The following is a 16,712-nucleotide window of genomic DNA, read 5'->3' on the forward strand; positions in this document are numbered from 1 at the left end:
TGATTTTTTTTCAAATATTAATAGAGGAAAACTCCAGCTTCGTTAATTCAACAACTTACAGATAATTGATTTTATTAACTGTAGTGTTTAATTTTTCATGTATCCAGATGCGCATCAGTACTTTGGTTCTAGTTTCTAATAACCTCTACCCTCTATTATAGGCACTCTCACTCAAAAGGTTGTTTGGTCCCAGCCGTTTGCTTTCACTGAGTAACAAATGCATAGTGTAGTGCTCAAACGTGCCTTCACTCCAGTCATGCCAACACTGATACAATTACTTACATTTAGCATCAAGTGTTGAATAATTGAGAAATCTAAGTTTAAAAATGTATTGGTGGAAATGTTTAAAAAGACTTCATGGTTATATATTTATAGGTCGCTATTTAAATGGTCAAATTTGCACGTCTAATAATATCTGCATTTTAATTCTCCAGAAATTTTCTATTAGGGTGCCTGTACTTTGAGTGACAGTTTGGGACTTTTTTTTTTTCTAGGTGTATAATTCCACTAGCAGCAACTGCAAGTAGGGTCACGGGAGGGGAGTGGGGATATATATGAATCCAGGACCTGGGTTTGCTGGAGGTTGGAGAATGAAAGGATGTGAGCCTGGACTCAGCAAGTGCAGTGAGGTGGGCGGAGAGGAAGGACGAAGTGGGCATGAGGGAGAAGATGTTGGAGAAGGAGGGAATGAATGTGTAGGACAGACTATTTCTGAAAAAGGCTGTGTCTTGGTGGAGCTTCAGTTCTTTCTCCGGAGAATATGGGGGGTTTGGCTGAAAATAACCTGCATGAGTGCATAAAATAACAATCTACAAATTACTTTGAAAAGTATACCTGCGCTCTTATTTTACAGAGCAGCATACAATTAACTGTGAGCTATAATAATTACAAGTTATGGTGCTTCATTGTTTTTGGCATCTGCAAGTTAATTTTCATTCTTTAATGCACTAATTTCTGGGATTTGGCTATTACTACTTGCAAGACCAGCCTTCGCTTTATATCCACTTTTGAGTTAAATTGAGGTCACCGTGAAAAACAACTTGCAAAGCATTGCCTTAATCTTTTGCAGTTTCTTTTTTTTCCTTGTATACAATCCAGGCAGGTCACGTTCTGTTGTGATTTATGAACTTCATCCTATGTTGCGTGCAATAACTGCACTAAATTGGATTTTTTGAACTGGTTAGGTTACGTTAGTAATTTCTTTTGTTTGCAAGTGTATTGGTTCAGCTTTGATAGCAATAGAATGTAAAAGAAATGTCAACTATCTGAAAGGGCCAAGAATAAATTGTTTAAAATAGATCACAAGTGGTTTAATATATGATGCCTTATCATAGATTTTCAGAGCTCCACATACACTAATTTTCAGACCTTTTGTCACTACTCATAATTGGTGCATGCATTAGATGGGGAAGTTAGCACCTGTCTGTCCACAATTGGTGATTTATGTGGCATTTCTATTATGTTCAGCATCATACTCAGAACTACTCAGCAAAAAAATCTACTTTAATAGATACTCATAAGCTTCATGGAATATTCTAGAATGTGTCCTTTTTTTTAACAATCTTTCGAGGGAATGGCTTTTTTTAAAATGGTAACACTTGTTGTCATTTTGTTTGGACAATGTATAGAAACTGGAACAACTACAACTGAAGTTTATTGTGTGAAATGAACAATTTATTTAAACTTGCCCTTTTTAGAAGCAGTCATGGTAATGCTGTCCATGTGACTCCTTTTCAATTTTCTTTATCTATACAGCACCAACATCTACACCTACACCCACTACAACAATTGGTGAGTGATGTTTAATATAGTGACAGTTACATAATATACAGAAACAGGCAGTTTGTTTGAACCAAACTGGTTTTCATTGTTCATAGCAATAGTATCTACTGCCATGTTCCCATTTAGCCTACAACCAACTTTTTCTAACCAATTCTTTGTAACTGAAATAAAGGTTGTCTGTTGAGGAGTGCACTGCATACCCAATCGATTTACTACTTTTTTTTGTAGTAAAAATACCTGCTGCTCTATCTTTGCTTCTCTTAAAGTTTTAATCTCCAATATCTGTTATGATCATGGACAAAATCACCATATGTTGCAATCTGGTTAGAGATCAATAACTTTTTTTAAAGCAGGCAAAGTTTAAAATCTCAGGTACTTAGTGCATAAAGACACAAAATTCTACTGTTTTAAGTGAGGAACAAGAGGATGGCCAGAGTGAGGATTGGGCCATTCAAGGATAGTGAAGGGAACTTGTGCCTGGAGTTGGAGGAAGTAGGGCAGGTTCTTTTAAATAAATATTTTGCTTCAGTATTCATTACTGAGAGGGATCTTGACATTTTGAGGACAGCATGAAACAGACTGATGGGAGAACAGGAGGATGTGCTGAAAATTTTGAAAAATCTAAACATAGATAAATCTCCTGGGCCAAATGGGATATATACCCTAGATACTACAGGAACCAAGGGAAAAGATTGCGCCTTTGATGACTATCTTTGCATCCTCACTGTTCACCTGGAGTAGTGCCAGATGTTTGCAGGGTGGTACATGTTGTTCTTGTTCAAGAAAGGAAATAGGGGATAATCCTGGGAATTACAGACTAGTCAGTCTTATGCCAGTGGTGGGCAAAGTATTGGAGAGGATTCTGAGACAGGATTTATGATTACTTGGGGAGAACCAGTGTTAACATGACTTTGTGAGGGGCAGGTCATGCCTCAAACCTTATTGAATTCTTTGAGGATGTGTCAAACCACATTTGAAGGTAGAGCAGTGGATGTGGTGTACATGGATTTTAGCAAGGTGTTTGATTTAAGGTTACTCATGGTGGGCTTCTTCAGAAAATAAGGCATGTGATGCAGGGAAGTCTGGCTGTCTGGATACAGAATTGGCTGGCCCATAAAAGACAGGTGGTGGTAGATGGAAAGTATTTATTTAGCCTGGAACTTGATGACCAGGATTGGTTCTGGGACCTCTGCTCTGTGATTTTCATAAATGACTTGGATGAAGAAGTTGAAGGGTGGGTTAGTAAGTCTGTCAATCACACGAAGGTTGGTGGAGTTGTGGATAGTGTGGATGGCAATTATAGGTTGGAGTGGGACATGAACAGGATGTAGAACTGCGTTGATAAGTGGCAGGTGGAGTTCAACCTGGAAAAGTGAAATTGTTCAGTTTGAATGCAGTCTGCAGGGTTAGAGGCAGGGTTCTTGGCAGTGTGGAGGAGTAGCAGGATCTTGGAATCCACATACATAGATCCCTCAAAGTTGCCACTCAAGTTGATAGCCTTGTTAAGAAGGCATATGGTGTGTTGGCTTTCGTTAGTAACGAGGTTGAGTTAGAGCCGTGAGGTTATCCTGCAGCCCTGTAGAGCCCTGGTTAGATCATACTTGGAATAGTGTTCAGTTCTGGTCGCCTCATTATAGGAAAGATGTGTCGGCTTTGGAGAAGGTGCAGAGGAGATTTACCAGGGTGCTGCCTGGATTGGAGGGCATCTCTTATGAAAGGTTGAGGGAGCTAGGGCTTTTCTCATTGGAGCAAAGAACAATGAGAGGTGACTTGATGTGTACAAGATGGGAGAAAGTGAGGACTGCAGATGCTGGAGATCCAAGTTGAAGGATGTGATGCTAGAAAAGCACAGTTGGTCAGGCAGCACCTGAGGAGCAGGAGAATTTGCTATTTTGGGCATAAGCTTTTCATCAGGAATTCCTGTACAAGATGTTGAGAGGCAGTAGATAGTCAGAGACCTTTTCCCAGGCAGAAATGCCTTCTCATGAGGGGGCATAACTTTAGGGGTAATTGGAGGAAGGTTTGGGGTGATGTCAGAGGTAGGTTCTTTACCATCACTGCTGGCAGTGCATTCCACACACTCACCACTGTGTGGAGCCTGATACATTGGGGACATTTAAGCGACACTTGGATAAGCACATGGAAGATAGTACAATGAAGGATATGTGGATTAGTTTGATCTTGGAATAGGATAAGAGGCTGGCACAACTTTGAGGATCAAAGGGCCTGTGCCTGTGCTGTACTGTTCTATGTTAACAACTAAAATCAACTTTACGTCAACTTTATAAATCAACTGAATTTCTCACGACCCATCCATACATTCATTCTGTGGGTGATCAAATCTCATTTAAACTTTACCACCTTCAAATATCCATTTTTGAAAATCTCTCCTCTGAACGTCCTCAATCATTCCAACTCTACCTCAATGGGTTAGGACACTGTTGGAATATTGCATGCAGTTCTGGTTTTCCTTCCTTCGAAAGATGCTGTGGAACTTGAAAGGGTTCATAAAAGATTTACAAGGATATTGCTAGGGTTGGAGGATTTTAGATATAGGGAGAGGTTGAATAGACTAGGGCTGTTTTCCCTGGAGCGTTGGTGGCTGAGGGTTTATAAAATTCAGGGGTATGGATAGGATAAATAGTCTTTTCTCTGGGGTGGGGGAGTCTAGAACTAGAGGGCAGAGGTTTAGGGTGAGAGGGGAAAGATATGAGACCTAAGGGGCAACTTTTTCATGCAGAGGGTGGTGCGTGTATGGAATGAGTTGCCAGAGGAAGTGGTGGAGGCTGGTACAATTGCAACATTTAAAAGGCATTTGGATGGGTATATGAATAGGAAGGGTTTGGAGGGATATGGGCCAGGTGCTGGCAGGTGAGACTAGATTGGGTTGGAATATCTGATCAGCGTGGACGAGTTGGACCGAAGGGTCTGCTTCCATGCTGTACGTTTCTATGACTCTGACTACTCATGTCCTGGTGGTTTAATCCTTTCCTCCAAGTGAACCCACAGGATTCTTAAGACTGCCTGTTAGCGTTGAAAATATGACGCAATTTCAGCTTTTTGCTAAATAGCTAGCTCATCTTTTGAGATACTGCTACTTATGGACTTATCCTTGCTGAACCATCTGCTTTCTAGCAGACTGGTTTCTTTCAACTCCACTGAGTCGACATGCTCCAGTGCTGAGCTGCTATAGCCCAGCAGAATGGAGTTACCAAATTGCTTCCCCAAGTACCACCAGTTACTGAGCAATCTATCAGCATTTATTTTAATTGTGTGGAGTCCCTCTTCCACTCTTCCTAATCATTTTAGCTGATTTAAAAATAACCAACTGTTCACATCCTTGATCTGTTTTGAGTAAATAGTTAATTTATGAAAAGGCTAGCAAGCCCCAGCCCAGTCCTAGACAGGATCAGATGGACAAGGTTTGTGTAAAGATTTGTAGCTCTGGTGCCAGTTGTATTGGTTGTGGGTATGTTTGCCAAGCTGGGAAGTTAATTTTGCAGATGTTGTCACTTGTCTAGGTGACACTTTAACTGCTTTAGAGCCTCCTGTGAAGCGTTGCAGTACTGTCTTCTGGAATTTTACAGAGGATCCTCTATTATCCGAATGAGATGGGCCCACATTTTCGTTTGGATAATTGGTTATTCGGTTAATTGATTAAATGCCTTTCCTCTGGGGCTCGAATTTTCTGTAAACATCTGCTTCCTGTTCAGGAGATAAGGCAGCATCACAGCATACGCAAGCCCCATCCAACACCCCCACCTTTCTCTCCCCTCTCTTCCCCACCCCCCAAAACACTGCCTCCCACCCCAGACTGGACACCAACAATTTTGCTGCTTCCTCCTTTTGGGGGTGACACTCCAGATTTTACTACTTTTTGACAGGTTCCACCTTGCCTTTGTGCAGGACAATGTTGGAGAGGTTATCTGTAGAACTCCAGGAAAAGTGTGGGAAGAGGCATAGGGTGGGAGGTCTGTCATTTAGAGACGGTGCCTGCGCTCCCATCAGTCCAGGACTCTTCTAGGCAGCACTTTTAATCATTATAAACCAAATACGTGATCAGTGTTGGATACACATCTTTGGTGTAATGTTTGTCGGGACCTCTATCTCCTTTGGATAATCCAAATTTCAGATAACTGGTTTTCGGATAATTGAGGTTCCTCTGTATTTGGTTCTGTTTCTGATTGTAGTGACTGGTATATTGGGTCTATGTCTGTGATTGTGGAGTCTGCAGATGAGTGCAATGCCTCTTAGATGCTGCATTAGGACCCCTTTTTTTTCAAAAGGGCTACAACACAACTGCAGCACTCCTGTTCTGCAAAAAGGAGGATGACACCTGTACAGAGTCTTCATCAAGAGTGGATATCTCCACAACTTCATCTGCAGATGTCTAACAGACAACGCAATGAGGACATGCCATGACCCAACACACTAACCACTCTACCTTGTTTTAAAAAAAAATCTTGGAACTGACAGCCAGACTTCTCCGACTACTCTGATCCCTGACATCCCATAAACCTACAGCCACGCTCAGACAACAACTCACCAGACCAAAAGAATCTATACCCACCTGTTGCAAGACAAACATAATTTACAAAATTCCATGCAAAGACTGCAAGAAACACTATATAGATCAAACAGTTGACAAAGAGCAACCCACATGCACTAACTAGCCACAGAACGCCACGATCAGCTGTCCCTAGTAGCTATACACAAATGACCAGGATCACTAATTCATCTGGAACAACACAACAATCAGAGGACAAGCTAAACACAGGACAGCCAGAGAATTTCTAGAGAAATTGCACTCTTCAAAACTCTCATCAACAAACAGACCTGGACCCAATATACCAGCCACTACAGCGAACAACCAGAAGCAGCAAGAGTGGAACCAAACGAATTCTAGCAGATAGAGTACTGCAGCACTTCACAGGAAGCTGCAAAGCACTGAAGATGTGAATTAAGGACAATATGTCTACAAATCAACTTCCCTGCTCAGCAAGCATACCCACAACCACAGGATCAGATGGAATCAGCATTTGAACGTTTTGATTTCTACTTGAAATGTGGACATCCCTGCTGCAGCTGACATGTGGCTTTAGCTGAAACTGCCCCAGTGAACTGTTGTCTGATGGCAACACCATTATCATTCCCAGTATCTAAACTTCATCCTTGACTTTTGAAATGCTTTTGTCACTTCCAGTTTCCAACTTCCTGCCCTGAGCAATGTCTTCTGTTAAGTCTCTCTATCTCCATCTTTTACTAATGTTTTGTTGTATTCCTTTTGCCTCAGGCAGAGATTCCCCAAATTGTTCCACTGTCCTCTCTCCTTTTGTAGCCCCCATATTCAACAGATTACACTCTGCCATGTACTAACCACCAACAAAATGCCACCATTAAAAGCATTGCTCCCCAATCGCCTTCCTCTTTGAGAATTCCAAATGGGTTTAATTTTCTGGCACACTGGTCTGCTCCTCAATCATTGTTTGAATCTTTCACCTTTTTGTGGTCTTGTACCTAGTCTCTCCTTACCATTTTAAGGCTTCAGACACTGCAGGTCAAGCTGCAGCTGATTTACATCTTGCCATTCACAGCTCAGAATCGTGTTTGCTATGTAGTGGGGAACCAAAAGCAGGTAAAGGGACCACTTTGTGGAGGACCTTCATGTAATTGACAGGCACAACCCAATCCTCTGCCTCTTGCTTAATTTTTTCTGGTAAAATAAAGAACTGCTGGAAATCTGAAACAAAAGCAGAAATAGCTGATGCAGTTCAGCAGGTTTGGCACATCTGTAGAGAGAAAGAGTTAACATTTCAAATCTGGTGACTATTTGAGTTTCTACCTTGTTCTCATGCTGACTTGTCTTCATGTTCCTCTAGTGTTGAGTGAAGTACTTTGCAAGCTCCCAAGTACACTTTTGATTAAAATGCTTTTGTAATTTCACTGACTTCAGCCTGCAATCTCCTCTGCTCTGCAAGATTTGGTTTCAGATTAGCTTTTCCAATGTTGTTTGCTTGCAGCTGGCAGCTGTTCATCATTTTACCATTTGCTGCTTGTGACATTTGTTTTTCTACTCATCCCAATGCAGCCTCCTTCAGCTGTACTGCTAATATCTGCCATCTTCAACCCAAGCGCACCCTTCTGTTTTTTTTTTATTCCTCATCCACTTGATTAAACACTGCTAATTTTTTGCCATTTCTGAAAGGTCATCAACTGGAAATACAAGCATGTTTATGTATACAAAGTGCTTCATCCGATTTAATAGTAATTGTTTCAGACCTACCATCAAAAAAGGCCTATTCTTCCATCAAATTAGATGTGGATACTGGAATCTGTGAATCCATTAATGGAGGTTACCTAAGAACATATCTTTTAAAATAAGGTGCTAACTTGAGTACGGACTCAGTTAATCAACTGAGTGGCATAATCCACACTGCATCCTTTATGCACATTTAATTTTATGGCAGTAGTACTTCATTTTTTTTTTAATCCATTTGTGTAGGAACTGCAGCTTCTACTTCCAGTAAGTGTATTAAACAGAATTCGGTGTATTTAAATGCTATTTTATGGCAACATTGCCCACCTGACATCTTTTTTTTTTCCTCCTCTCATTCCCTCTACAGTACCTGCTACTGCAACAGCTGGTGAGTGCATTGTATTAACTTGATGACACCTACAACCCTGCTTTAGATACGGCAGTTTAGTCCAACCAAACTAAATTCTGTTTTCCATACGAGCAATTGTCCTAGTCCTGGATGCTTTCCCTGTTCCCATGTAGCTTTATGCCATCTTCCTAATCTATTATTTCGACTTGTCTTGTATTTTAGACCATCCAACCATGAAGAGTTTGATTCTAAGTTTCCACAGCCTCCGTCCTTCTTGCTCCAACAGTAAACAGCCAGCCAGCTTCTGTCTCCTCTCTAGGAATTATGAATAAGACTGCTGAAAGACAGCTTTTATTTCAGTCTGTTGTTACTGTCCCACTGTCTGAATTCTTCCTATTATGATTCTCCCTTTGTCATGTTTACATGCCCTCCATCACTTTTAACAGTTTCAATTAGTTGGCCTTAAACATCTGTTTTCACCACGAGCAACTAACTTCTCTGCATTCCAATCCTTACCAGAACAGTCTGCTCCACTCCCTTGGAAAGCGGCTTTAACCCATGTCTATCACTAGCACCTTTCTTTGCCTGGGTGACATTGTTCTCATTTTGAGCAGTTCTCCTTGACTATATATGCTTTGTTTAAAAGATATGATTGCTGTAGGTATCTGAATTTCCGGTGGGGTCTCACCCAAGCCCTCTACAATTCTAGCAAGATGTTCTCGCAATTTAAAATCTGTTTTGTAATAACAGCCAACATACTATTTGTCTTCCTAATAGCTTGTTATAAATACTTAATAACAATGTGTTCCTTCTAAATCTTTGTTTTGAAGAGGGCATGGGTACTCTGTTACAAGTTTCATGTCTCTTAAAAAGTAAATTTGCTTTTATTTGTAAGTGATCAACATCGCATTTACCCCCATGTACTCCACCTGCTGCCTAGCTTGCTCATTACTGATTTATAACTGTTTTGCAGTCCCTTCACAAAAATCCACATTTCTATCTAACTACTTATTATGCCTGCACAGTTGGATACGTTACTTTGGGCTTTTTTCTTTGAGGTCATTGAATTAATTCATTCTTTTGAGTGATGCAAGCCTTAGTGGCAAGCTGAGCATTTGTTGGTCAATGTTAACTGCCAGTGATGGCGAGCGACTTACTTGAACTGCTGCAGTTTAATCTGCAGCTTCTTCACTGTCAAGATAGTCAGGATGGTGCGCTCTGGAAGGTAACCTGCAGGTGGTGATGTTGTCCTGCATCTGCTCCCTTGTCCTACTACGTGGTGGGATTGTGTGCGTGCTTGTAAGGTGCTGTTGCATGTCATGTGAATTGCATATTGTATGTGGTACATGTTGTCCATCAGTGGAAATCGGAATGTCTAAGTTGACAGATCAATTAGGCTGCTTTACCCTGTATTGTGTAGAGTTCCTTTTTAGAACTATATTGTTCAGTTAAGTAGAATCAAACTCCTGGCTTGTAGATGGACAAGCTTTGGTGAATAAGGAAGTGAGTGACTCTGTAGGACTTGCAGTTTTGACTCACTTTTGCAGCTACAGTAGTGGATAATCCTGTTCAGTTTCTTACACTTATTTACAAATAAAGGAATGTATTAGCAAATAGTTTTAACTTTACAAACATAAAATTATTGAAAAATACAATCAATAACCAATATCAATATAATAAGAAAACAAATTACAACTACTGTCCTCTAACTAACCTATCCTATAATACAAAACAAACCCTAACACTCAATAAATAATGAATAGATCAAAAAAACCCACTAAATACAGAACAGCTATGCTCAGTGCAAACTTCTCAAACAAAGGAACAGGAGCATTGTGTGTATGTGTGTGTGTGTATATACCTGTACTGACTCAGGAGCCCCCCTCCAGGGCCCAGGGCTTGACAAACTTAACCATCCTGGTTAAACAAATGCCCTAGTTAAGATAACTGACAAATCTATATCCAAATAACTTGAGTAGGGCTGCCATGTCTTATAAAAATGGTCTGTGTGGTGCACCATGTTTGTGAAAATGTCCAAGGGAATGTGCTCCATAATTAATTTCTGCCATCGCAGCAAGCCTGGCTGATTCCCAGACACCCAGTTTATCAGAATATTCTTCCATGCACAGTATGCAAAAGTATTAGTTTCTTCCCATGCCCGTCTAAAGATAGTAAATTCGGTAGGCCTAAGAGGAGAGATATCTGGTTTACTTTAACTTCAGTCCTCAATACCCTCCCTATCTCTTCCGCCACGGCGCTCTAATAAACACTGAACCTGTGGCATGTCCAGAAGCAATGGGTCAGAGTACCTACAATTATTTTACATTTGGGGCACACTGAAGATGCCCCCATTTTTAAACTTCGCCAGACGGTCTGTTGCCAGATGTGCCCTGTGCAGAACTTTTAATTGCGTAGCGCATGTTCTGTTACAGATTGAGATCTTTCTAACATTCTCCCATATATTCTTTCATGTTTCAGAAGAGCTCTCCCCTCCTAGCTCTTGCTCCCGGACCCCTCATAACTTGTTAATATCCTGCCACCCAGCAGGCGATGGAGGTGCTTGTGGAACATAGCAACAACCTCTCGGTATCGGACTTACCGGGCTTAGCAAGAAGCGTAGTCTTCTGGATGAAATCCCTAACCAGAAAAAAACAGAAAAGATCTCTGCTGGGCAACCCATATTTGCGGCTCAGTTGCTCAAAAGACATCATAACCTCAACCTCCCCCTCAAACTAGTAACTTCTCTTGCTGCCCATAGTTGGAACCCTGGGTTCATCAACCCTGGTTGGAACCCTGGCGTAAGTGGCGAAGTGTTGGATAATCAACCCTCACTCTGCATTGCCCTCCATGCCTTGACTGTACTAATGACAATGGGGTTCCGACAGTGGTCCATGACTGTCCTCCTCTTATCCATGAACAACAGGCTAATAAGAGGGTAGTTTGCCTGGCAGGCCTTAACATTAAGTTTGGATCGTTACCTGCCCAATCGCAGACAAAGAACAGCAGGGAACTCAATTGGTACCTCCTGATGTCTGGGAAATCCATTCCTCCCCCTCCTTGAGACAACTGCAATTTAGTAAGTTTGATGAGGGGCTGTCCACAATGCCAGACAAAGGAACCAAACCATCCCATAAGCTTCTGCAGCATTGACCTGGGAAATATTTATAGGGAGCAAATGAAGAACATTCATCTTAATGAGAGAGATTCGGCCCAGCCATGAAATTGCAAGATCTCTGGAGATCTCGCCTAATATTGTCGAACAAGTGAGCAAAGTTAGTCCAAAATAACAGATCAAATTTTGGGGGTAATAAAAATGCCTAGGTATGGGAACTTTGCCCGTGACTGCTTAAAAAGGAACTTGGGGTCACCTTCAACTTCTGGCATATCCTTCAGGTTCTCCAAAGGCATAGCCTCCAATTTTGCAAAATTAATCTTGTATCCTGAAATAGCCCCAAATTAATTGATACATTGTATCAAATGGGGTACGGAGGTCATCTGGTTCGATTTTAAAAACAGAAGGACATCATCCGCATGCAGTGTAATCTTGGGTACCCTCTATCCCACCTTTGGAGCAGTTATGTGAATGTTCTGACGAATGGCCTCTGCCAGTGGCTCTATCATCAATGTAAACAACAATGGTGAGAGGGGGCAGCCTTGCCGACTACCCCTACCAATCCTAAAATTCCCAGAGCTCACCCCGTTGGTGATTGCTGCCAGAGGGTGGCGATATAAAACCTCCACCCACCTAGCAAAGACACCACCCAACCTGAACTGTTCTAAGACCTAAAGATATGGCCATTCCACCCAGTCAAATGCTTTCTCTGTATCTAAGGAAATCAACAACCCCTGAATTGATCGTTGCTGACAAACTTGGACCATATTCAGCAACCTTCTAATATTAGAGGATCTCCGGCCCCTTACAAAGCCTGTCTGGTCCTCTTAAACAATATCGGTCAACACCTTTTCCAATCTCGGTGCTAGGATGTTGGACAGAATCTTGAAATCTGAATTTAATAGAGAGATGGGCACAATCCTCAGGATCCCTCCCCTTAAGAATCAAGGAAATGCTAACTTCTGTCAAAGATGGTGGTAGATATAGAACATTACAGCACAGTACAGGCCCTTTGGCCCTCGATGTTGCGCTGCCCTGTCAACTAATCTGAAGCCCATCCCACCTATGCTATTCCATCTACATCCAAATGCCTGTCCAGTGATGACTTAAATGCACTTAAACTTGGCAAATCTATTACCGTTGCAGGCAAAGCATTCCATACCCTTACTACTGAGTAAAGAAACTACCTCTGACATCTGTCTTATACCTATCTCCCTCACTTTAAAGTTGTGTCCCCTCGTGTTTGCTGTTCCCATACTTGGAAAAAGCTCTCCCTGTCCACCCTATCTAACCCTCTGATTATCTTGTATGTCTCTATTAAGTCACCTCTCAACCTTCTTTCTAATGAGAACAGCCTCAAAGCCCTCAGCCTTTCCTCGTAAGTCATTCCTTCCATACCAGGCAACATCCTAGTAAATCTCCTCTGCACCCTTTTCAAAGCTTCCACATCCTCCTTATAATGTGGTGACCAGAACTGTACACAATACTCCAAGTGTGGCCGTACCAGAGCTTTGTATAGCTGCAGCATAACCTCCTGGTTCCAGAACTCAATCCCTCCTTTAATAAAGGCCAAAACACTGTATGTCTTCTTAACAACCCTGTCTATCTGGGTGGCAACTTTCAGGAATCTGGGTACATGGACACCGAGATCTCTCTGCTCACTGCACTCCCAAGAATCTTACCATTAGCCCAGTGCTTTGCATCCGATTACTCCATCCAAAGTGTATCACCTCTCACTTGTCCACATTAAACTACATTTGCCACCCCTCAGGCCAGCTCTGCATCCTATCTGTCTCTGCAACCTACTACATCCTTCGTCACTATCCACAACTCCAACGACCTTAGTGTCATCTGCAAATTTACTAACCCACCCTTCTAAGCCGTCATCCAGATCATTTATAAAAATGACGAACAGCAGTGGACCCAACACTGACCCTTGCAGTACGCCGCTGGTAACTGGACACCAAGATAAACTTGTTCCATCAACTGCAACCCTCTTTTTTTTTTTTTTTTCTTTTTCAGCAAGCCAATTACTGATCCAAACTGCTATGTCTCCCACAATCCCATTCCTCCGCATTTTGTATAATAGCGTACTGTGGGGAACCTTATCGAACGCCTTGCTGAAATCCACATACACCACATCAACTGGTTTACTCTCATCCACCTGTTTGGTCACTTTGTCAAAAAAGTCAATAAGATTCGTTAGGCACGATCTACCCTTCATAAAACCATGCTGATTGTCCCTGATCAGATTATTCTTTTCTAGATGGTTATAATCCAATCTCTTAACCTTTTCCAACAACTGAAGTGAGACTCACTGGTTTGTAATTACCAGGGTTGTATCTACTACCCTTTTTTTGAACAAGGGAACCACATTTGCTATCCTCCAGTCCTCAGGCACTATTCCTGTAGACAATGATTTGAAGATCAATGCCGAAGGCTCGGCAATCTCTTCACTTGCTTCCCAGAGGATCCTAGGATAGATCCCATCCGGCCCAGGGGACTTGTCTATTTTCACACTCTGCAGTATTTCTTATACCTCTTCCTTGCGAACCTCAATCTCTTCTAGTCTCGATGCAAGTATCTCTATCTTCCTCGCCAGCATTTTCATTTTCTATAGTGAACACTGTTGAAAAATATCTATTTAGTGCTTCCCCTATTTCCTCTGACCCCACACACAATTTCCCACTATCCTTGATTAGTCCTAATTTAACTCTCATCATTCTTTTATTCCTAACATACCTATGGAAAGCCTTGGGGTTAATCCTGATCCTACCTGCCAACAACTTCTCGTGTCTCCTCCTGGCTCTTCTGAGCTCTCTTTTTAGGTCTTTCCTGACTTACTTGTAACCCTCAAGCGCCCTAACATTTTGTCCTAACATAAGTCTTTTTCTTGACCAGGGATTCCACTTCCTTAGTAAACCACGACTCATGCGTTCTATATCTTCCTCCCTGCCTGACATGTACATACATATCTAGGACACACAGGAGCTTTTCGTTGAATAAGCTCCACATTTTTAAAGTGCTCATCCCCTGTAATTATCTTCCCCATTCTACGCTTCCTAAATCTTTCCTAATTGCATCATAATTTCCCCCCCCCCCCCAACCCAGCTGTAACTCTTGCTCGCTAGAGTACACCTATCCCTTTCCATCACTAAAGTAAACCTGACAGAATTGTGATCGCTGTCTCCAAAGTGCTCGCCCTCTTGCAAATCTAACACCTGGCCGGCTCGTTACCCAGTACCAAATTGAAAGAGGCTTTGTCTCTTGTCGGTCTGTCTACATACTGTGTCAGGAAGCCCTCCTGCGCACACTGGACAAAAACTGATCCATCTATAGTACTTGTACTGTAGTGATCCCAGTCAATATTTGGATAGTTGAAGTCCCCCATGATAACTATCCTGCCTCTCTCACTCCTATCGAGAACCATCTTTGCTATCCTTTCCTGTACATGTCTGGGACTATTCGGAGGCCTATAGAAAACTCCCAGCATGGTGACTTCTCCTTTCCTGTTTCTAACCTCAGCCCATACTACCTCAGTTAACGAGTCCCCAAACATCCTTTCTACAACTGTAATATTGTCCCTGATCAACAATGCCGTACCTCCCCCTCTTTTACCATCTTCTCTGTTCTTACTGAACAGACATTCATGAATATAGGAGTAATTATACATCTGCCCTGACAGAATCCCTATAAACTCTTAAAACTCACCCGGGAGACCATCTGGGCCAGGTGCTTTCCCACTTAAGTTGCCGAGCTGCCTCCTGTATTTCCTGAACTGTCAAGGGAGCATTAAGGAGAGAGGCCTGTTCCAAGGTTACCCCTGGGAGGTCCAGGTTCTTAAAAAGCCTCCATTTTAGCCGCCTTGTCCTCTCAACCTTCAGACGATACAATTTAGAATAAAAGCTCTGAAAAGCCTCAATCTTTTTAGCATCATATGTAAGAACCCCGGCGCTGTCTCTGATTGCAGTATGGATTGGGGAGCACGCTTTTTCCTAGTCAGGTACGCCAAATTCTTCCCTGTCCTATCCCCATATTCGAACAGCCTTTGTCTAGCAAAATCAAGTTTGTGTTTTGTCAGTATTAAATTCAAGGCAGCCTGGAGGGCTGATCCGCTGTAGCTTAGTTACTGAAGGCCATGCAAAATTTGTCGCCTTGGCAGCTTTCAACCGCATCTCAAGTAGATGTTGCTGTTCATCCTTTTGTCGTTTCTGGCTAGACGAATAGGAAATAGCTAATCCCCTAACAAAGGCCTTGTCAGTCTTCCATAGCATAGACTGACTACTAGCCGCACCTGAGTTGATAGTCAAGAATTCCTGAAACTCCTTCAAAACATATTTCACAAATTTGGAATCCTTAAGGAGGAAAAGGTCCAAATACCAGTGCTGCAAACCTAGCCCTTCACCCTTGGCCTTAACCTCCAAATATACCGGCGTGTGATCAGAGATGGCTATATTCCCGATTTTACAACCCATAATCTAATTCAGAAGGGCCGAGAGAACCAAAAAGATGTCAATCCTTGTGTGACATTTTATGTTGGTTTGAAAAAAAGGGTGAAGACCTCTCCAAATATCCACCAGCCCCAACTCCTCTCATCAGTCAACCACTGCTTAGCCTATGAAGAAATAGTTGGGGGCCCACAAGGCATCCTGTCCACTGTTGGATCCAAAAGACAATTAAAATCTACCCACCCCCCCCCCCCCCCCCCATAATAATGTGCTGTGTTCCAAAAGAACTCAGCTTAGAGAAAGCACTAATCAAAAACTTAGGGGGGGGGGGGGGCTGCGCTGGAGGACAGTAGACATTTAAAATGCCATATTTCTCCCCATGCATCAGGGCTTTAAGTATCTCGAATTGTCCCTGCTCATCTTTCACCTGCTCTAATAATGTGAATGGAAGAATTTCCTGGATAAGTACCGCCTCTCCCCTACTTTTAGTAGTAAAGGATGAAAAGAATACCCGGTCGTAACCCCCTTGTTGTAAGTTCAGGTGTTCCCCATCATCAAGATGGGTTTCCTGCAACAAAGTGATATCAACCCTTTCCCTCTTAAGGCTAGAAAGCACTTTTTTCCTTTTAACAAGCGAATGACTTTGCTTAATGTTCCAGGTGCACCATTTAATAAGACACTTTCAGAGACCCTTGAATCCCTGGGAGGGAGAACCCTGATTACAACTTGTCAAGCACAAGTAAATACATACTCATAGTCAAAGAA

The 16,712-nt window shown here is 42.1% G+C and overlaps 1 protein-coding gene across 5 annotated transcripts in view; it reads left to right on the forward strand.

The window, feature by feature from the left end:
- LOC122563169 (membrane cofactor protein-like) overlaps window positions 1-16,712 on the forward strand; it is a 59,051-nt gene that overhangs the window by 21,934 nt on the left and 20,405 nt on the right. For 2 of the 5 annotated variants that reach the window (XM_043716659.2, XM_043716661.2), the window contains exons 7-8: window positions 1,756-1,791; window positions 8,406-8,426. The exons of 1 other annotated variant lie outside the window; for it this stretch is intronic. In XM_043716659.2, the coding sequence (XP_043572594.1) occupies window positions 1,756-1,791; window positions 8,406-8,426 (57 nt within the window). The remainder of the gene's footprint in view (window positions 1-1,755; window positions 1,792-8,405; window positions 8,427-16,712) is intronic. 2 more of the 5 variants (XM_043716660.2, XM_087973563.1) reach the window with 2 other exon arrangements.

This window comes from Chiloscyllium plagiosum, unplaced genomic scaffold, assembly GCF_037043375.1.
Source record: "Chiloscyllium plagiosum isolate Xiang-an unplaced genomic scaffold, Cpla_swu_hap1 HiC_scaffold_26, whole genome shotgun sequence".
In the NCBI taxonomy this organism is placed as follows: Eukaryota; Metazoa; Chordata; class Chondrichthyes; order Orectolobiformes; family Hemiscylliidae; genus Chiloscyllium; species Chiloscyllium plagiosum.